This window comes from Pseudophryne corroboree, chromosome 1 (genome assembly GCF_028390025.1).
Source record: "Pseudophryne corroboree isolate aPseCor3 chromosome 1, aPseCor3.hap2, whole genome shotgun sequence".
Classification (NCBI taxonomy): domain Eukaryota; kingdom Metazoa; phylum Chordata; class Amphibia; order Anura; family Myobatrachidae; genus Pseudophryne; species Pseudophryne corroboree.
The window spans coordinates 833,567,060-833,589,111 of record NC_086444.1 but is presented as its reverse complement, the minus strand read 5'-3'; the positions used below and the strand labels follow the sequence as shown (position 1 = coordinate 833,589,111).

The following is a 22,052-nucleotide window of genomic DNA, read 5'->3' as shown; positions in this document are numbered from 1 at the left end:
AATCATGCAGTGCGATCAATTAAGTCCGGGGTAAAACCCGAGGCTAAATGAATTCCCCTGGTAGTATATGTACCGAAGTGTGTGTGTGTGTGTGTGTGTGTGTGTGTGTGTGTGTGTGTGTGTGTGTGTGTGTATAGATATATATACATATATCATTTTCTCATCCATCTTATTTTATTTACAACATTTTGAAAAAAAACATATTCACATTAATTAAAAAAAAAATTTTCAATGAATTGAATGTACATGCAGCAAGAGATGAATGGTCATTTAGAGACCTGAAATGGATTCAGAGATTTCCATGTTCAGAGCAAAATTTATATCAAAATAAAAAAAATAAAAAAAATCACAAAATATTTATTTTATTGGAAAGCAATTTTTATGCTATTGATGAATTATTAGATGTCGTTCCAGCTCCCTATTAACCCATGAAAAACAACTACATGACTTTATTGCACTATCAGCTTTTTCATTGACCCTTAGGGTAAAATTACTAAAGTGTGAGTATATAGAAGAAGAGATGTTGCCAATAGCAATTAATCAGATTCTACTTACCTCATCTTCCAGAAGATAATTTAGCTAGAATATGATTGGCTGCTATGGGCAACATCTCCACTTCTATAAACCTGCACCTTAGTAAATATACTCACTGATAGTTGGTAACTAGGTGTCCAGAAATACCCGAAATGGCAAATATTGCTGTTCTTGGCAAACATATAAGGAACTTGCTACTGATAGATGGTGTCAGTAGGAAATTAGTCCAATTCATCTTGGTAGTGGTGGATTTACAGTCCAGATTTCTGTGTAATCCAGCTACGCAGGTAAGTGACACTGGAATAGACACCAGGCTTGTTTGGTAAGGCACATCCATAGCCAAAACTAACAATTCCGATAAGTGCCCATCTATTATTAGACTGTAATGCAACCAAAGGACCTCCTGAGTCTCCCTGCATCAAGAAAAAAAAAATACCCTTTAAGGTTAATATGATTTATATTTCTAAAGATGATAATTCACAATTGAAAGAACCAGCACTATATTACTGTGTCATAAAGTACTTCAATACATGCGAGTATACTGTATAACATACTGTATGTGAAAACTCTTCTAGCAAGGTACACTGCTGTAGTAAATAAGCATATCAAATAATCTCTGTTTCTGAACATTTGCCAGGTCACAATTTAGTACAGGAGCTTATTCCAGATTTACGTAATGATAAAATATATCACATTCAGACATGACAAATATAAAAATGTACTATACACAATGGGTCCAATTCAGATTTAGGAGCAAGACAAAAAAAAAACTGAGCAATTTGCTCCTGGAATAATCCATGCTGCAATGCAAGGGGTGCAAATGCATTAATATTTTTTGCATGCAGGGAAAATACTGGCTGCTTCTGCATGTACCAAACAAATACTGGGCAGCTTTGTTTTTGCAATGAAATGTAAAACTAAGCTAGGACGCACATGTTCCCAACTCTAATATCTGTACATTTATGTCTGCCCCACCTGTCGTGCAACATGGTTTTGTCCAAGGTGCAAATTGCTCCTTTTTATTTGCTCCTAACTGTGAATCAGGCCTATCATTGCTCCATATTTACTATACTCTGGAAGTCACTGTAATTAATATTTAGGAAGAACTTTTTTTTTTTTTTTAATATTAAATTTTTATTGAGTTTTCATACAAATTATAATTACATTTAAATTGGTAAATGTGAAATAAAACAGAAAGGGGGGGAGAAGACATGTACACAACAGAACTAATAAAGACAAGGGAAAGGAAGGGTAGATATCAGGGACATCTTAAAACAACAATGAAATCAGAATATGATGAAGGGGAAGAGGTCTGAAGCTCGTAGCAAGTTAGGGTCCAGCTTGGATCAGGGAACTAAGCACAGAAAGGTCAGGTAGGTCAGTCGTGGCACCGGATACACCCATTGTTATGATTCTCGTACTCCAGACCAGAGGAGATCTTTATGGCAGAGGTCTGAGTACTGGAAGGATATGCTGGTACGGGAGCAGGAAAGCCTAGTAACCCCTGGCGCCCTAACTCCGTTGTCTCGCCCGTGTTATCAGAAATCCCCTGCGAGACTATGGTTGCTTGAGCCCATGGCAGCCGCGTTCGAAGGGCGGATTATGTCTGCCCAACCCCGATGCCCCCTCAGGTCTTAATGGGAGACAAAGGGAAATCCGAGACAGGGTGATAACAAGGGGCCCTCTGACTAAGCAACCAGGCCAGGGGTTACAAGCTATCTAACTTAAACCAAAAGTATGTGCGGACAAACCGCCAGGGAAAAGGACAACCAAAGATCCACTGATCCGTTACTCCTATCCAGCACCGCTGGATACCAGAGTGGATTTGTGGGAGCGGAATCCTCCGCAAAAGCTCCAGAACACAATAAACTAAATAATAAATAGTAGCGGTCAAGCCGCAACACACGGCTACGCCGCGACTCACGAACACCACAGGATGTTAAAGGTGCTCGGTCGGACTCCAGGAATAGATGACAAATTCCGAGTACTGGATCACTGAGGACAGGAACAACCGGGTTGAGCAGGACTGGAAACTCTCTGTAACTGACACAGCAAACAGGAAGCTATCACCGGCGTCTGTGAGAAGTCCTGAGAGTGCTTAAATTTGGGAGCCCTCCAATCATGATTCAGACAGGGTAATCACATAATGATGCCGTGCAGCTGCATGCTGCACGGCCAGAATACACAAGCACTGATTAATTAAGACCCAGCAACGGGGAACGCGGTCTGACCGTGGCGTCCCCGTTGCTAGGGTCTGAGCGGCTCCGTGCGCCCGGCGTCTAGCGTTGCTAGGGAGCCGGCGGCTGTCTGCCTGCGGCGTCCCTAGTTGCTAGGCGCCGGGCCGCACTGACGGGCGGACCCTCGGCGCCTAACACCCATCTGGCCCGATCTCTCCCTATATAGGAACCACTTACACCATTTCTTACTCATAGTGGGTGTCCCTGGGGAATAATCGCCCTCTGCGGTTTCAAACACATAGTGTTGATGAACTTTTTGTTCTATCATCGCTAAATTGGGGACGACCGCCGACTTCCATTTGGAGGCAATGGCGGCCTTAGAAGCTATGAGAATGTGGCCTAAAAGATATCTGTCACAATTGGACATCTCACCACGGTAATAGTGAAATAATGCCAATAGGGGGTCAGGTATGAGGACTACTCCCAGGACATGGGAAATGAAAAGGAACACCTCCCTCCAAAGCGACCGGATTGCCGGGCATAACCAAAAAATATGAAGGATATCTCCCACCATCCCACAGTTCCTCCAGCAACTAGCGGAGACATCAGGCCAAATCTTGTGCAAACGTTCCGGTGTAAAATATACCCTATGGACCAATTTGTAATACATTTCACAGTGATTTACACATTTAGAAATTTTAAAGCAAGATTGAAGCTTTCCAGATATCCTCGGTGAAGCCTGCAGGGAGGTCTTTTTCCCATTTAGTCTGTGAGGGGAATACCCCATGCCGGGACTCAGTCACAAGATATTGGTACCATCTGGAGATGCCTCCTCTATTACCGCTAGGCATCAGAAGGGACATCAGCAATTTAGGGAAGCCAACATGGGGGACTCGGTTGGGAGAACAACTTTGAAGCCAATGCCTCATTTGCAGATATTTATGAAAATCTTGTTTAGGTACCTGAAATTGTTCCTGGAGTAGGGAAAAGGGGACTAAAACACCGTCTCGAAGGACATCCTTCAGGGTGGAGAGGCCCATGTCCCGCCAATGGTGTAAGTGTAAGTCTGGGATCAAGGTGGCTATGGCGTGGAGAGACAATTGGGGGGAGGGCAGAGCCCCGGCAGGGAGGGATTTAAGTACGGTTCTCCATGCTAACAACGTTGCTTGGACCGCTGAATATTCAGCAACTCTGGGAGGGATAGAAATGGTAGGCAACCAGAACAAGTCCGACAGTATAAAGGGGGATACAGCACTCCGTTCCAAGGATACCCATGGTTTAGGGGTGTCTTGGGTGAACCAATCTCTGGCCTGGGCGAGTAAACAAGCATTATGATATCTCTCTAAGTCCGGGTATGCCACTCCCCCATCACACTTCGGAGCAATTAAGGTGGATTTCGCTATTCTCGGTTTTGAGCCCCCCCACACATAGTTGGATAGCAATCGGTTAAATCTATTACAGATATCTTTAGGGAAGGTCCTGGGGATGGTACGGAAAAGGTACATCAATTTAGGTAAGAGAACCATCTTCGCAGCTGCCACTCGTCCAACCCAGGAAACCTCCTGCATCATCCAGTCTTTAATAAATAGCTCAAATGTTCGAAAGAGGGGGTCGTAATTACATCCCATTAAATCCCGCCCTCTGGATATATGCACACCCAAATATTTAAGCGACCTGAGTTGCCATGCGTACTTGTAATCTTTCTTTAGACGCCTAAGAGCGTTATCAGAAACATTCAAAGGGAGGGCCTCAGTCTTAGTAGTATTCAGCTTGTAGTAGGAAACCGCTGCATATGAGTCTAAGAGAGAGTGTAAATGTGGTAAAGACGATTCAGGCTCACTAAGGCATACTAAAATATCGTCAGCAAAAAGACAGATTTTATGGTGCATCCCTCCCACCACTGGACCAACAATGGAGTCCAGCGCCCTAATCCGCTCCGCCAGGGGCTCAATTGCCAGCACAAAGATGAGGGGTGATAGGGGGCAACCCTGACGAGTCCCATTAGTGATATCGAATGTAGATGAATTGTAACCATTGGTGAAAACCGAAGCCGAGGGTGAGGAATACAGAGCCAAAATGGAGTCGAGTATCCTACCCGCAAATCCAAAGCAGCCCAGGGTGGCCCGTAAATAGTCCCAGTGGAGCCTATCAAATGCTTTTTCTGCATCGAGAGAAAGGAGCAAGAGAGGTTCGCCTCGGGCCTGGCAACGTTCAATCAAATTGATAACCCTACGTGTGTTATCTGACGCTTGCCGTCCCAAAACAAAATCCACCTGGTCAGGGTTGATCAAACTAGGCAAGAGTGGGGATATCCTATTTGCAACCATCTTAGCGAGCAACTTAAGGTCAGTGTTCAGCAATGCTATTGGACGATAGTTCTGGACCACTGCAGGAGATTTACCCGGCTTAGGGATGGTAACTATCCGGGCCTCTAACATCTCTTTCGGGAAACATGTGGAGTCCGAGGCTTCATTGAAAACTGACATTAAAAGTGGGGCAAGAGTTAGTTTAAAGGTTTTGTAGAAGTTAGAGGGATACCCATCTGGGCCAGGGGCCTTATTTACTGGGCAGGAATCAATGGCTGCTTCGACTTCCTCGAGTACCCAGGGCGAACTAAGGGATTCACGGGTCTGAGAATCAATAGTGGGGAGCGACAACCCCTCCAAAAACCCAGCGATATCTACCAAAGAGGGCTGAGGGGTATCAGGATCATCTCTGAGGTTGTACAGCTGCGAGTAATATTCAGCAAACGCATTAGCTATCTCTACCGGATCGGTTACTTTAACTCCCGAAGATGTATGGATAGCATGTATGCGTTCCTTAGCTCTACGTCCCCTTAGTTTACGCGCCAGCAAACGTCCCGCTCTGTTACCAAGTCTATAGTATTGTTGATTGAGTCACTGCAAGTTACGATGAACTTCAGATAAAGCAAATGTATTCACCTTGTCTCGGGCAGCAAGGAGTCGCTTAAAGAGGGCTTTATTATCAGGGCTACTTTTATGTGCAGATTCCAGTCGGGCAGCCTCTCTTTCGGCCGAGGCGTGTCTGCTTCTATACTCGCGTTTGAGTCTAGCCGCTATTTGGATTGCAGAGCCTCTAACCACGGCTTTAAGAGAACACCAATGGGTGAAAACGGTTGTATCCTTGGGACAATTAGTAGCTAGATATAAATCTAAAGATTGCTGGATGGCCTGGCGAGCCTCAGGGCGGGCTAGAAGGTACGGGCCTAGTCTCCAGGGGCCATGGGGGACCACCCTCTTATCGGCATCCCAAACTACAACAAGTGGCGAGTGATCTGACCAAGACATAGGTAATATGTCCACCTTACTGATAGCTGCTAACGTCCACTTATCAACTAATGCTAAGTCTATTCTAGAGTACGAGCTATGCACGTGGGAAAAGAAAGTGTAATCCCGTTCTGCAGGGTGTTTGTCTCTCCATACATCATACAATGCATACTCAGCTAACAATTGACCAAATTTGCCTGAGGGATCCTGGGTCGGACTGCTACGAAGAGTTCGGGTTGGACGAGAGCAATCCATATTGGGGTCCAGCACCATGTTGAAGTCTCCAAGGATCAACAGGGCTCCTCTAGTATGCTCCTGGAGAATTCTACAAAAGGTTCTAAGGAATGCTATTTGTTTGGTATTAGGCGCGTAACAAGAGACCAGAGTGGTCTCTACATTATCTAGCCGACCTACTAAGATTAAATATCTCCCGTCAGGATCTTCATATTTAGAGGACAGAACAAACGGGCAGTGTTGTGCTATAAGGAGAGCCACGCCAGCTTTCTTGGCAGGTCCATTTGCAGTATAGCAAAGGGGGTAACGTGAATTAGTGAAGAGGGGGGGGGGGGTTTGACTCTGAAAATGGGTCTCCTGTACCGCTACCACATGTGCCTTAAGCTTATGAAAATAATTCAAGGCTACTCTTCGTTTTTGGGGAGAGTTAAGCCCTTTGGCATTAATGGAGACTATCTTCACCATATTCAACTACAAGTAGAACTGATAACTCCGATGACCAATATCTGTGCTGAAACCGATAATCCTGATAGGAGGGGGGAAACATATAAGAGAACATGAGGGGAAACATAAGAAAAGTAAAAAACAAAACAAAACTAAATTGATCTCCCATGAGATCACAGCCAGTCGCCATAATGTGGCGACTGTGTAGGCTAAAGGAGGGGTTAGTGGCATAACTCCCACCCACCGCCATTCTTTTTTACTATAAACCAAAGAATATAGGAACGTCTTGATAACATAGGAGCAGATGAATGCACATATGTGCACACGGAACCTTAAGAACAAATAAGGCGGAACAAAAACGCTCCAACATGGGAACAGAACATATAAATCTAACATTAGAACCAGTCCAGCGACTCGTACTGCGTGTCAAACTCTTAAACTATCCCAACAGGCCGACATTAATGTAAACAGTTATGTCCGGGGAGGCGCCAGGCACAGCACCCCAAAGAGAGGGCAACTAGTAAAGCAAAATGAGTAATCAGTGAAATACTTCCAAAACATGGACACATCTCCCGCTATACTCAGCGCCTCCCCCGACACACCACGGACCCTCATGTAGGGGTGAAGGCAACATTGACCTAACAAACCCCTTTATCTGGAGAGTCACTGGAGTCATAACAGTAGGAACATAACAGCTATATAAGGTGTCCGACCCAAAGCAGGCATCCTCACTTCACCGACGACCAGTCCTGCTGAAGTCGACGGGGGGAGGAGTCCGCAGTGGGTTCTGCAATATTCCATGATTTAAGCAACTTTTCTCCTTCATCTGCAGTAGAGATAGAGACAGTAGAGCCATCTCGGTGAATCAGCAGCTTGGTGGGGAAACCCCAGCGGTATGGGATATCAGCCTTTCTGAGGGCCGCAGTGATCTGATGAAATGATCGCCGTTTGTAGAGGGTGGCTGCAGACAGGTCACCAAAGAGTTGAAGTCCTTGAAGGGCTGAAGATGTATCAGACGTCGGTCTAGATGCTTTCAGTAAGGCCTCTTTAACACGAAAGTAGTGCATCTTCATTAGGACGTCTCTAGGTGCATCGCCTGGGACCGCTCTGGCCTTCGGTTACCGGTGTATTCGGTCAATAAGGAAGTCTGCAGATGGAGATTTAGGCAATAATGCTTTAAAGAGGGCCACCGCGTAATCGTGCAGATTGCTGTGTGACACCGACTCGGGGACTCTGCGTAATTGAAGATTGCTGCGACGCGATCTGTCCTCCAGATCTGTGACTTTGTCCCGTAAAAGCTTCACCTCTGCTTCTAAGGCATCATGAGAGTCCAGTAGGCCGTTGTGGGACCCCACGACTTCTTCCATTTTAGTTTCCAAATGGTCCGTGCGGCCACCCAGGTCATCTATTGATTGTTGGCATGCCGTTAACATGGTACGGAACTCAGCCGCCACCTCCTCCTTAAAGCGGGACAAAAGTAGCTTCATAGTGCCCACAGTGAGGGCCTCACCATCTCCAACCCTATCCAGGGCCGTAGCAGACGGAGGCACCTCCAGTGAAGGAGGGGTCTGGGGGGCCGCTCCTTTTGTAGAGGGCCCTGCGACTTTAGAGCCAGACATTTTCGGAGATGACTTGAAAAATGAAAGCTGCTGTGCAGGCTTTGACGGTTTGCTGCGCCTAGTGGGCATGATAAGGCCCAGAAGAAGATAGCTCAACGGTTCCAAACACGGAAGATGGAAAGATCTGAAGGCTCCACTTTCTCAGAGACTATCAAGACATCACGTAGATAATGGCAGGGGTAGGAGAAATCTCTTGGTTTACAATGGCATGAGCAGGGTTGACAGGGCTATAAGGCTAGCCATCCTCTCGTAGATGAAGAATTCCCGGCAACTCCAGGTGCAGACACAGGGGTGAATCCCATCCACCAGGAAGGATTCCAGCCAGAGGGGGGATGAGACGGTAGGGCTGGGGACCGATTCCTTCTTATTCTCCCCCACGGTTGTGGTATGTTGGGCTTCTACCTTCAGCCCTGTATCAAACTTCTAATAGCTGAAGGCCGCAGGAGGCTGTGTCGACCTCCAGCACCGCCCGGCAAGCCACCCACAGCCGTGGGAGGCCACTCAGAGGGGCAGGGGCGCCACAGGACCCCCAAGCGTCTAAAGGGGAACCAGAAGGGGGGGGAGGTCTTCGCCGCCTACAGGGGGCAGCTCTCTCTCCAGGATGTGGGAAAGCGGCGCTGACGGGTCTCAGATTCACGGGGGGGGCACCCGCAGTAAGAGCCGCTGAGCTGGGCTCCAGACAGGCAGAGGGCAGGGGGGGGGGGGCGAGCCGGCGGTCAGACAACAGCCGCACGAGACGGGCGCCCGGCAAGAGTCTACGGGGAGGGAAGAGAGGTGTGCTGTCAGCTCATCTGAGCCAGGTCCGCAAGTCACACTCACCCAGGGGGCCGCCGGACGTCTCCTCCGCGCTGCGGCTGTATTTCTCCCCTGTGTTCGGCACCCAAGATGGCCGCCGCCCGTGTCACGGAGCGCGCGGCTTGGCCCCGATCCGGACCCGGAGCACCTCCGTCACCCAGCAAGGGGCACTGGACAGGCTGTAGTGGAGCCTCAGCAGGAGCAGGGCCCAGGCGGGCCTCCCAAACGTCCCGGGAGGGCAACCGCACGGCCGGTGGGTATGTGCTGAAATTGAGGCCCCGGCTTCAGAGCAAGGAGTAGGCCGCAATCCGCGGGAGCCAGGAAACCGGCTCCCCGACTCTGCAGCACTACTTCCTCGCTTTCTCACTAATCCAGTACAGTAGCCAGAGGACACAGGGCATAAAATACAACGTGGGAAGGCTAGTTTTATGTATTTAAACTCCCAGATCCCTGAGAGCTCATATGAAGTGCTGCCTTCTCATTCAGCCTCCAGGCCACGCCCCCTAGGAAGAACTTTTTGATATATTAAAATTCAACTGTCTTCTTTAGGCCATGAAGGTAGCCATTTTGTGGCGTGCAGCAATCCGGTGACCAGAGTCAGTTTGGCCATTCATTAGAACCATTCATTCATTAAAATCAGTGTTGTCACTGAGCTTCTAGTGAATTGAGAGACTACTTATTCATGAATATTGATTCAGTTTACATAAGTACTGCCCTCACTGAGCACTCCGCTACGACCTGAAACATGACTGCCCGGCAACCGCCTTTGCAGCTAGGCTGCGTAGGCAGGGGGCAACCCTTAAGATTAATTTCAGTGGGGAGGAGTTGTAGTTTTGCGATTTTTACATTCTTACCTGACATGAATCTATTCTTCCTGATATATAACCAGCACATATCATTGATTGCTTTATTAAAGACCCATAGATTTGGGCACTGCTGCATAATGATGTGTTAATTATCTTCAATTCAGCCTGTTGTAGAACTGTTGATAAACTCCCTTTAAAAAGAACAAAACATTTATCATTTGGAGTGTGTCCCAGAGTAGACATCCTTAATACCTTTTAATGCTTTTTAGAAGTTATTTTAATGTTACCAACCTCCATCTGTCAGCGTTCCCCATCCAGTAACATAACATGAGAAGTTGTCAGGAAAGATGTCGGATGCATCTGGCAGGCATACTGGCTGGACATACAATGCAAAGTTTACCGGATTTGACAACTGAAGAAGTGCAATGTCATTTATGTGTGTATTACTGGAATAGTTCTCATTAATAATGATATTTTGGAGCTGTAACCCATATCCACTACTTAAAGATACTGTTCCTAAGACGACTGTCCATGAATTCACATTATTACTCCTGTGGATAGATAAAACCATGTTAATCACTGTTTTGCTCTACAGTCATTATGGTAAAGCATGTATCCTATTGTCACTTTTATATAACTAGTCTAGGAGCATAAGCATGTTTCTTGTCACACATCCTGCTTAGTGAACAACTGATCATGTACAGTATGTACTATATGGCTGTTTTTTTTTACATAGTACTGTAGTTGCCATTGTCTAACACAGAGGTTCCCAAACGCGGTCCTCAAGGCACTCCAACATTCCAGGATTTAGGCATATCCATGGCTCAGCACAGATGGTTAAATCAAATATACTTAGGTGCTAATTAAGTCACCTGTGGCCAAGCATGGATACATTTAAAACCAGTACCTCTGGTCTAACATAAGCATATGTTCAAATTTAGTTCTGTACTAATTTATTAGAATACACTTTGGTGGATATTTATTTGTTCGATCACTATGGTGAATGTGCCAGAATCATGAATGTATATTCCTTTTATTTTTGGTTACATGTTAGTTATTATTCTACATCTTCTCTTTACATAACATTTTAAGTACTTGGCTGATTATATAACTACTTTCTTCTACTGCAAATACTGCCACAATTGAAAAGTTTTGCATAGAATTATAGCAATGTTCCATGCTAGTCAGACATAGTAATCAAAACAATGGGTTTAATAGAATGCCATAATTCAGTTTATTTCTATCTTGAAACTGAGTTTTCCACCAACGAAAAATTCTGTAAAATTTTAATTATACCCTCAGGGTAAGCACAGAATGTTGAAGTAGGAATTCCAAATGTAACAGGTGTATAGTATTGTAAGGATCACAATAAGCACAATATTTTCTGTATACCACACATATTTGTGACGGAACTAGTCACAAGGGGACTGCAGTGACAATTGCAGGGGGTATAGAGATGCAATTATATCAGCCAATTTTCAAGGTTGAATAGCACTACTAAAGTTAGGTATGTATCTGAGTGATTTCACTCACTCTCCAACCAACTTTATATTTTTCACAGTGATTAAACAATTTTGAGTGTACACACTACTGATTTACTTTCCAATCCGAACAATTATCTGACCTAGATCATCACAAAGGTGATGTTTTTAAATTAACAGAACTCAAATATGTGCAAGATATTGACTCATTGTTTTAGTGAAATGTCGCAGCTGAAAATTGGCTCAATTATGGCATATAGGTGTATTCAATTGGTGTCGGATTTCATGACTTATTCAAGTCAAGTGACGTTTTTAGCAGCAGATCCACGTATTTTGACGGATTTGCGCACATTTTCAACAGGTTTTTGGCCCGTTCTCGACAACGTCGATCCGACTTTAATAAAAGTCGGATAAGCATTGTAGAAAATGGGCTAAACCTGTCGAAAAAACGCCCCCAAAAATTGAATAGTGCAGTGTCGGATCCTCTCCGTCAGAGAGGATCCGACACCAATTGAATACACCCCATAGTGGGGTATATTTACTAAGGTCCCGATTTTGACCGAGATGCCGTTTTTTCTTCAAAGTGTCATCTCGGTAATTTACTAAGCAAAAATCACGGCAGTGATGAGGGCATTCGTAATATTTTGGAAGTCCTAGGAAAAAATCACGAATCAATACACCATCGGTCAAATACGCCTGCAATTTGGTAGAAATCGGGAATTTACTAAAAAGTGCAAAACACAAACACTGCCGACAATAGCCAAACACTGCCGTGCTAAAATACAAATCGTGAAAAAGTGCTAAGAAAAACCAGACCTGCTTTTTTATCCCGTGTTTGTATAGGCATGCACGGATCCATGAGATCCGTGCATGTTTTTCAGTGGGAAGGGGTGGGAAATGTTATAATTTTTCAAAAAAAAAATGCGTGAGGTCCCCCCTCCTAAACCAAACCAGCCTCGGGTTGAAAGTAATGAATATTGTTTTTAGTAGCAGTACTACAAGTCCCAGCAAGCCTCCCCCGCAAGCTGGTACTTGGAGAACCACAAGTACCAGCATGCGGCGGAAAACCGGGCCCGCTGGTACCTGTAGTACTGCTACTAAAAAAATACTCCAATAAAGACATTACACACACACCTTGAAAGTATAACTTTAATGCATACATACACACCACCATATACACATACTTACCTTATGTTCACACGAGGGTCGGTCCTCTTCTCCAGTAGAATCCATGATGTACCTGTTGAAAAAATCCTACTCACCAAATCCAGTATAGAGGGCTCCTCGGATAATCCATTTGTAATCCACGTACTTGTAAAAATAAAAAAACGGGACACCCGACCACGAACTGAAAGGGGACCCATGTTTTCACATGGGACCCCTTTTCCCGAATGCCAGAAACCCCCTCTGACTGATGTCTAAGTGGGTTCCATCAGCCAATCAGGGAACGCCACGTTGTGGCATCCTCCTGATCGGCTGTGTGCTCCTGTACTGTATGACAGGCGGCACACGGCAGTGTTTCAATGTAGCGCCTATGCGCTCCATTGTAACCAATGGTGGGAACTTTGTGGTCAGCGGTGAGGTCACTTTCGGTCAACTGCTGACTACATTCGGGAAAAGGGGTCCCATGTGAAAACATGGGTCCCCTTTCAGTTCGTGGTCGGGTGTCCCGTTTTTTTTATTTTTACAAGTACGTGGATTACAAATGGATTATCCGAGGAGCCCTCTATACTGGATTTGGTGAGTAGGATTTTTTCAACAGGTACACCATGGATTCTACTGGAGAAGAGGACCGACCCTCGTGTGAACATAAGGTAAGTATGTGTATATGGTGGTGTGTATGTATGCATTAAAGTTATACTTTCAAGGTGTGTGTGTGTAATGTCTTTATTGGGGTATTTTTTTAGTAGTAGTACTACAGGTACCAGCGGGCCCGGTTTTCCACCGCATGCTGGTACTTGTGGTTCTCCAAGTACCAGCTTGCGGGGAGGCTTGCTGGGACTTGTAGTACTGCTACTAAAAACAATATTCATTACTTTCAACAAAGGCTATCAGCCCCCCATCCGCAGCCCATTGGATGGGGGGGACAGCCTCGGGCTTCACCCCTGGCCCTTGGGTGGCTGGGGGGGGGACCCCTTGATTGAAGGGGTCCCCACTCCCCCAGGGTACCCCGGCCAGAGGTGACTAGTTGGATATTTGATGCCACGGCCGCAAGGCACTGTATAAAAGTGACCCCCGGCTGTGGCATTATCTGTCCAGCTAGTGGAGCCCGGTGCTGGTTTCAAAAATATGGGGGACCCCTACGCTTTTTGTCCCCCGTATTTTTGGAACCAGGACCAGGCGCAGAGCCCGGTGCTGGTTGCTTAAATATGGGGGAACCCCTGTCAATTTTTTCCCCATATTTTTGCAACCAGGGCCGGCTCAAAGAGCCCGAGACTGGTTTGGCTTAGGAGGGGGGACCCCACACAATTTTTTTTTTAAGTTTAAACATTTTTTATTTTTTTTACAAGGTGCACAATGAAGCCCTGCACGGATCTCTCAGATCCGGCCGAGATTGATTGTATTAAAGTCGGCAGTGTTTTACAAGTCACTCACGTAAAACACTGCCTAAAAAAACGAATGACATCGACATCGGAAAAAACGAAAATGCAGAATACGGCAGCTTAGTAAATTAGTCGTAATCAATTAAAAAAGTTGCATATTTACACTTTCGATGTCATTCGTGATTGAACTTTGACCTCAAACGGGAAAATACGAATCTTAGTAAATTTACCCCAGTGTGTACCTAGCCTAAACTGTGCAAAAAACTGTCATGCACAGTTTCTGCCACTTGTGAGATAGATGAGTTTACAAAAATATACAGGAAATTTTTCCGGTGTTTTAAGCTAAAGACAAACAGAAGCATTATCTATGACATTCGGCTTTAAGCAATGTCAAAGTAAAGCATAGACAGAGTGCATCACAATGGGAAAAATTAAAAATGGCAATTTGTTAAAGACAAATCAATCAACATTTAAATCCAGACACTACATCATCGAATCTTGCTGCAACTCGTATTTGGGCCATATTGTTTATTTACCCAGAGGCTAAAAGGAACCCCCCCCCTCCCCCCCCCCCCCCCCCCCCGCAGCCTGGTGCTGTCCTCCCCATTAAGTGGTGTGGGGAATGGGGAAAATGAATTACCCTTACAGTGGTGCTGGACAATATACACATTGGGCGGTGTGAGGCAGAGTGAGCCTAACCTAGTGCTGGGGCCTCTGCTCATCTTCATTGGGTCTGTGAAGATGAGGAAATAATGTTCAAACGGTATGTAGGGTCTGGCTACAAGTGGAAGACTTTTTTAGAAGTTAGTTACAGTAATTAATAGGGGAGTTACAATTACTCATGGAAGCCATCGCAACTGGTCCTTGCAGGATATGCTGGTACAATCAGAATCGGACTACCGTAATAGACGGCGTACCAAAAAAGAAGAAAAAGAGACTCTCGTTTTTTGGGGGGCACTCATTGAAAGATATTACATAAAATATAACTTTTATTGATTATCATTAAAAAAATGTTGCCACAAACCAAGACTAGGACATGAACATGTACACATAAATACCAGAATTCACAAAAAAAAAAAAAAAAACATGCCTAAATTTACGCGTGGTATGAACACACCGTGGGGAGATGCACGTGACCTGGTCAGGGTCAATGTTATTGATCCTGACAATAGTTCCTGCAATAATAAGCATTGATAGTCCTCTAACAAAAGGAGACAAATTGTAGGATGATATAGTCGGCTGAAACAAGAAGCGGTAGCCCTATAGATAGATTTACCATAAATTTCAGCCTGTTGTAATGGATGCTACTGGCGTAGAATATAAGTAACAATAACAGTGTTGATTAGTGTCACGAACCGGTCTCTCACCTTTGCGGGTTCTGGGGTTCATCCGTTGCCAGTGCGGTTGCTCGCGGTGCTGTGCGCCCGTGTGGGGACACGGTGTGATCAATGGCACAGGTAATGCAGAGTCTGGGAACTGTGAGTGCGGGGACCAAATGGCCTAAGGCACTGCGGTGTGTCTGCTGTATAGGAGGTGGCCATGTTGGAGACCAAATAGCTAATACTGAGCACTTGTGAAAACACCTGTGGGCAGGTGTAAGCCAATCCCGTGCTTGTGCTGCCTTTAAGTAGGCTGGGATTATGTTACTCTGGGCCAGTGCTTTGTTGTATCAAAGCTGTGCTCTAGCTCTGAGCTCTCTCCGTGCATTCCTGTGTGATTCCTGTGGTCCAGATATCGCCTCCGTTCCCAGAGGTCCGTCTGCAGCCTTCACTGCTGAAAGATCCACCGGCTCTCCGCTGTGCTGTCAGTTAATTGCACTCCTATTGGAAATAGTTGGATTCCCAGTGTCCTGCATGAGGTTACCTTGTCAGTCTGCCTATCATTCAAAGTCTGGAGGATTCTGTTTCTCTCAGCTGTTCGTTTGTTCAACTCTGCATTTAACCCATTCATCACCTTGTCTTCTACTACAGTTTCACAGTGATCTCCGGAACCCGCAAGTAACCCAATTCAGTACTTTTTATTTACTATGTTGTCATTACAAGGATAATTCATCACAGTTTCTCAGTTAACCCTCAAAACTCCATTGCAAATTCTTACAGTTAATTCACCATGTCTGCATTAACCAGTTAAACACAATCTGCAGTTCAGCATCAAAGCTTGTTTATATTTGGACAATTCAACATTTATTCTTCAGCTTGTTTTTGCATATGTTTCCATGAACATATCTTTTATTTATTTTTGAGTTTTCTCTTGCATATTATTTCTGCCATTCTTGCAATATTTCAGTATAATGATGATTAACAACTAGTCATTTAACTCCTTACTGAATTGTTATTTAATAAATATATGAAGCGGAACTTTCTTCGTCCTCCCTGCTTTCTTCATACCCCAGCACCTACACCTGTGGTTGGTTCCGGGTTAACGGATTCACAAAAACACCCGGGCCTGACAGTAAGCACTGGCCACATGGATCCGTCAAGTGACCAATTCGCAGGAGGCGGTGCTACGTCAGATTTCCTTTCCCGTCTGGAAAACCAGGAGTCTATACAGACACAAATAGTGCAGTTTATGCAAACTATGGCAGACCGTTTAGAGACTCTTCATACAGCTATTAAAACGTCTCAAGTTCAGATTCCAACTCCGGTTGTCCCAGTTACCACTACAGCTTCTCCTGTGATGCTGCCTACGTCCCGCTTGCAGTTACCCTCTCCAAGTAAGTTTGACGGGACTCCAAAACTTTGCAGAGGATTCCTGAATCAATGCGAGATCCAGTTCGAACTGATGTCCGCCAGTTTCCCATCAGCTCGTTCTAAGGTCGCATATATTATTGCCCTCCTCTCTGGTCAGGCTCTGGAGTGGGCATCACCATTATGGGAGAGAGGTGATCCTATCCTCTCTAATTACAAAGAGTTTGTATCTTCCTTCCGGAGAATCTTTGACGAACCAGGCAGGACCACCTCAGCATCCTTGGAGATTCTCCGTCTACGTCAAGGTTTACGTCCTGTCAGTCAATATATTATTCAGTTTCGCACGTTGTCTTCAGAGTTAAACTGGAATGAGGAGGCCCTGATCGCCGCGTTTTGGAATGGACTTTCAGAGAGAATCAAGGATGATTTAACTATCCGGGACGTGCCAACTAAACTGGATGAATTGATTTCTCTCTGTAACAAACTTGACCTACGCTACAGGGAGCGATGTTTAGAGAAATCCAGGGCAGAGCGATCCAGTCCACGTTATCATCCTAGGCCTCGACAAGACTCTTCTTCACAGTCTCCGGTAACGACAGAAGAACCTATGCAGATTGGGCGCTCTCGCCTCACAGAAGAGGAACGACTTCGTCGTCGACAGGGTAACCTCTGCATGTACTGTGGGTCCTCCGAACACTTAGTTAAATTCTGCAAACTCCGACCGGGAAACTCTCGCTCCTAGCTTATTCAAGAGAGGTTAAGCTAGGAGTTACTCTAGAATCACGTTCTGGGAAAGAGCCGACCTTGTCTATTCAATTAGAAGTTCCAAGTTCTACAGTGAAAGTTTCAGCTCTCCTAGATTCCGGGGCAGCCGAGAACTTCATCTCCTCAGCCTTTGTCATGCGGTCTAAAGTTCAAACCATGCCTCTGGAAGCAGCAGTTGCCGTTACAGCAGTGGATGGAAGTCGAATTCCAGATGGTATAATTACTCATCGAACCGTATGTCTCAAGATGAAAGTTGGTGTGCTCCATTCCGAATACCTCTCCTTCTACGTGATTCCCAAAGCCTCTCAAGATGTGATACTTGGTTTACCTTGGCTGCAGAAACATAATCCTCAACTCAATTGGCAAACCATGGAAGTCCTTTCGTGGGGTAAATCTTGTACCAAGGACTGTTTAGCCTCTATTGTACCTCTCTGGTCAATTAGCCTTCCCGACCTACCTCCGGTGTATCAATCTTTTGCAGATGTTTTCAGTAAACAAGCAGCAGACTCTCTACCTCCTCACCGCGAATGGGACTGCCCAATCGTCCTGGTTCCAGGCAAAACCCCTCCTAGGGGACGAATTTATCCGCTATCCATCCCAGAGACGCAAGCTATGTCTGACTATATACAGGAAAATCTAATCAAAGGATTTATCAGACCATCTTCTTCACCTGCAGGAGCCGGATTCTTTTTCGTTAAGAAGAAGGACGGTGGGTTACGACCATGCATAGATTACCGTGGACTCAATGAGTTCACTGTGAAAAACAAGTATCCATTACCCTTAATTCCAGAATTATTTGACCGGGTAAAGGGAGCTACTGTGTTTACAAAACTGGATCTCCGAGGGGCCTACAATTTAATCCGCATCCGTGCAGGGGACGAGTGGAAGACTGCTTTTAATACCCGGGATGGGCATTACGAATACCTCGTAATGCCCTTTGGTCTTTGTAATGCACCTGCAGTTTTTCAAAGCTATGTGAATGAACTTTTTCGTGATCTTCTCTACAAGTGTCTAGTAGTGTACCTGGATGATATCCTAATATTCTCTAAGGATCTAAAGTCTCACCGTCACCAAGTTAAAGAGGTACTGACACGTCTGAGGAAAAATCAACTTTATTGTAAATTAGAGAAGTGCACTTTTGAAGTATCTTCCATACCGTTCCTTGGTTACATCATTTCGGGATCAGAGCTATGTATGGATCCGGGTAAGGTACAAGCTATCCGAGATTGGTCCACTCCTTCAACTCTCAAGGGAATTCAGCGATTTCTTGGCTTTGCGAATTTCTATAGGAGATTCATCAAGAATTATTCTACGTTAGCTGCTCCCATCACAGCCTTAACTCGCAAGGGAGCAAATCCTATGAACTGGTCTTCTGAAGCAATCAAAGCCTTCTCTGATTTAAAGCAAGCCTTTGTGTCAGCCCCCATTCTTCGACAGCCTGATTTGAATCGTCCCTTTCTACTAGAGGTGGATGCATCTACAGAAGCAGTAGGAGCTGTGTTGTCACAAGTCTTTGAAGATAAAAAGGTCCATCCCTGTGGATATTTCTCCCGTAAGTTCCTCCCGGCAGAACGTAATTATGCAATCGGTGAGCAAGAGTTACTTGCCATCAAGTTGGCATTTGAGGAGTGGAGATACCTTCTAGAAGGAGCACAACATCGCATTACAGTTTATACTGATCATAAGAATCTTCTGTATCTGCAGTCAGCTCAGTGTTTGAATCCACGACAAGCTCGATGGGCGCTTTTCTTCTCACGATTTGATTTCAAACTCACCTATCGTCCAGGGTCTCAGAACAAAAAGGCAGATGCCCTTTCCCGGTCCTTTGCTTCTTCTGAATTAAATGATGCTACCACGAATCAAGCCATTGTGAATCCTACGTCCTTTTTAATGACTCGAACCTCTCCAGTTCCTCCGCTTGGCAAGACCTTTGTCGCCACAAGTCTTCGAAAACGGCTGCTTACCTGGGCTCACTCCTCTTCCTTCATGGGTCATCCTGGGGTTCTAAAGACTCTCAAATTTATTCAACAGTCTTATTGGTGGCCACGTCTCAAAGCTGATGTCCAAGAGTTTATAGCAGCATGTCCTAAATGTGCCCAACATAAGAGTCCAAGAAGTTCTCCACCAGGTCTATTACATCCACTATCCATACCCAAACAACCATGGACTCATATTTCAATGGATTTCGTGACCGATCTACCTCCATCAAAAGGGCGAAATACCATTTGGGTGATAGTGGATCGATTTTCGAAAATGGCACATTTCATTCCATTAACTGGGTTACCATCAGCCCCTTTACTAGCCAGATTGTTCATCTCTGAAATCTGGCTATATATATCATCCTCACAGGATGACTGGGTTGACTACCTTCCATTGGCAGAATTTGCTCATAATAATCTCTTCCATTCATCTTCAGAATCTACACCCTTTTATATTAACTTCGGCTTTCATCCTCGTGTGCCAGAGTTTCATCCATTGCCAGCCCTAGAGGTCCCAGCGGCAGATCAAGAGCTTCAACGTCTATCTAGCATCTGGAGTTGTGTACGTAAGTCCTTGGTCAAAACTTCCGCTCGTTATAAATCTTTTGCAGATAGAAAACGTAAAGCTGTACCGAATTACAAAGTGGGAGACCAAGTTTGGATTTCTACGCGCAATCTCAAGTTCAAAGTTCCTTCTAAGAAATTTGCTCCCAGGTTTATTGGTCCATTTCCCATTGTAAAGGTACTCAACCCTGTGTCATATAAAGTCAAGTTGCCACCGTCTTTGAGAATTCCTAACGCCTTTCATACATCTTTACTGAAGCCTTTGATTCTCAATAAGTTCCGTACTACCCAGTCCAAATCTCCTAAAGTTCACTCTTTGCAGAATGAGGAATTTGAAGTTAAAGAGATTGTGGACTCACGTTCCCGATATGGACGTTTACAGTTTCTGGTCGACTGGAAGGGTTACGGTCCGGAGGAGAGATCCTGGGTTTTCTCTGAAGATGTTCATGCTCCAAGACTGGTACAGAAATACTTCTCCAAAAATCCTGACAAGGTTCAAAGGTGTTCGGAGACCACCCGTAGAAGAGGGGGTACTGTCACGAACCGGTCTCTCACCTTTGCGGGTTCTGGGGTTCATCCGTTGCCAGTGCGGTTGCTCGCGGTGCTGTGCGCCCGTGTGGGGACACGGTGTGATCAATGGCACAGGTAATGCAGAGTCTGGGAACTGTGAGTGCGGGGACCAAATGGCCTAAGGCACTGCGGTGTGTCTGCTGTATAGGAGGTGGCCATGTTGGAGACCAAATAGCTAATACTGAGCACTTGTGAAAACACCTGTGGGCAGGTGTAAGCCAATCCCGTGCTTGTGCTGCCTTTAAGTAGGCTGGGATTATGTTACTCTGGGCCAGTGCTTTGTTGTATCAAAGCTGTGCTCTAGCTCTGAGCTCTCTCCGTGCATTCCTGTGTGATTCCCGTGGTCCAGATATCGCCTCCGTTCCCAGAGGTCCGTCTGCAGCCTTCACTGCTGAAAGATCCACCGGCTCTCCGCTGTGCTGTCAGTTAATTGCACTCCTATTGGAAATAGTTGGATTCCCAGTGTCCTGCATGAGGTTACCTTGTCAGTCTGCCTATCATTCAAAGTCTGGAGGATTCTGTTTCTCTCAGCTGTTCGTTTGTTCAACTCTGCATTTAACCCATTCATCACCTTGTCTTCTACTACAGTTTCACAGTGATCTCCGGAACCCGCAAGTAACCCAATTCAGTACTTTTTATTTACTATGTTGTCATTACAAGGATAATTCATCACAGTTTCTCAGTTAACCCTCAAAACTCCATTGCAAATTCTTACAGTTAATTCACCATGTCTGCATTAACCAGTTAAACACAATCTGCAGTTCAGCATCAAAGCTTGTTTATATTTGGACAATTCAACATTTATTCTTCAGCTTGTTTTTGCATATGTTTCCATGAACATTTCTTTTATTTATTTTTGAGTTTTCTCTTGCATATTATTTCTGCCATTCTTGCAATATTTCAGTATAATGATGATTAACAACTAGTCATTTAACTCCTTACTGAATTGTTATTTAATAAATATATGAAGCGGAACTTTCTTCGTCCTCCCTGCTTTCTTCATAACCCAGCACCTACACCTGTGGTTGGTTCCGGGTTAACGGATTCACAAAAACACCCGGGCCTGACAATTAGTATGTGTCCAAACTTCATAGCACATACAATCTCCCCATCGATTGCATATCATATGTTCCCTTAGAGAGGTAGTAGCGAAATAATCTAATAATTATTCAAGATCTAGGATATAAATCTCCATAATATGAGTAAAAACTGATCCTGTAATTGTCTTAGTGCAAATACTATTGATTTTCTCAGTGCAGTGTACCGGTAAGCCTATTTAGTAGAATTGGTAATTTCTTGGTAAAAAATGTCCACTATATATAACACCCTGATCCGCGTCTCAGGTATTGGCAGGTTATTGCTGATTGAATTTGTTGTCTGGGCAGAAATATCTAGTATGCCTCAAGAACACACTGTAGCAATAAATGTATCAATCTTGCTCCTCATATGTAACCATCATATTGATATTCAGAAATCAGTATAACAGGGTATACATCTAACATATCCTCTAATACGTGTATGTAAAAAGATGGCTTAAAGAGGTAAGGAGCATATGAATGAGCTGGTA

General features: G+C 44.9%; 1 protein-coding gene across 1 annotated transcript in view; it reads right to left on the bottom strand.

Moving 5' to 3' along the window:
• Positions 1–231: 231 nt before the first annotated feature.
• Positions 232–22,052, bottom strand: part of LOC135049928 (transmembrane protease serine 11C-like) — a 91,478-nt gene continuing 69,657 nt past the window's right edge. The window contains exons 6-8 of the mRNA XM_063955953.1: positions 10,188–10,447; positions 9,945–10,087; positions 232–947 (exon numbers count right to left, since the gene is read on the bottom strand). Coding sequence (XP_063812023.1) covers positions 786–947; positions 9,945–10,087; positions 10,188–10,447 — 565 coding nt within the window. The 3' untranslated portion in view covers positions 232–785. The remainder of the gene's footprint in view (positions 948–9,944; positions 10,088–10,187; positions 10,448–22,052) is intronic.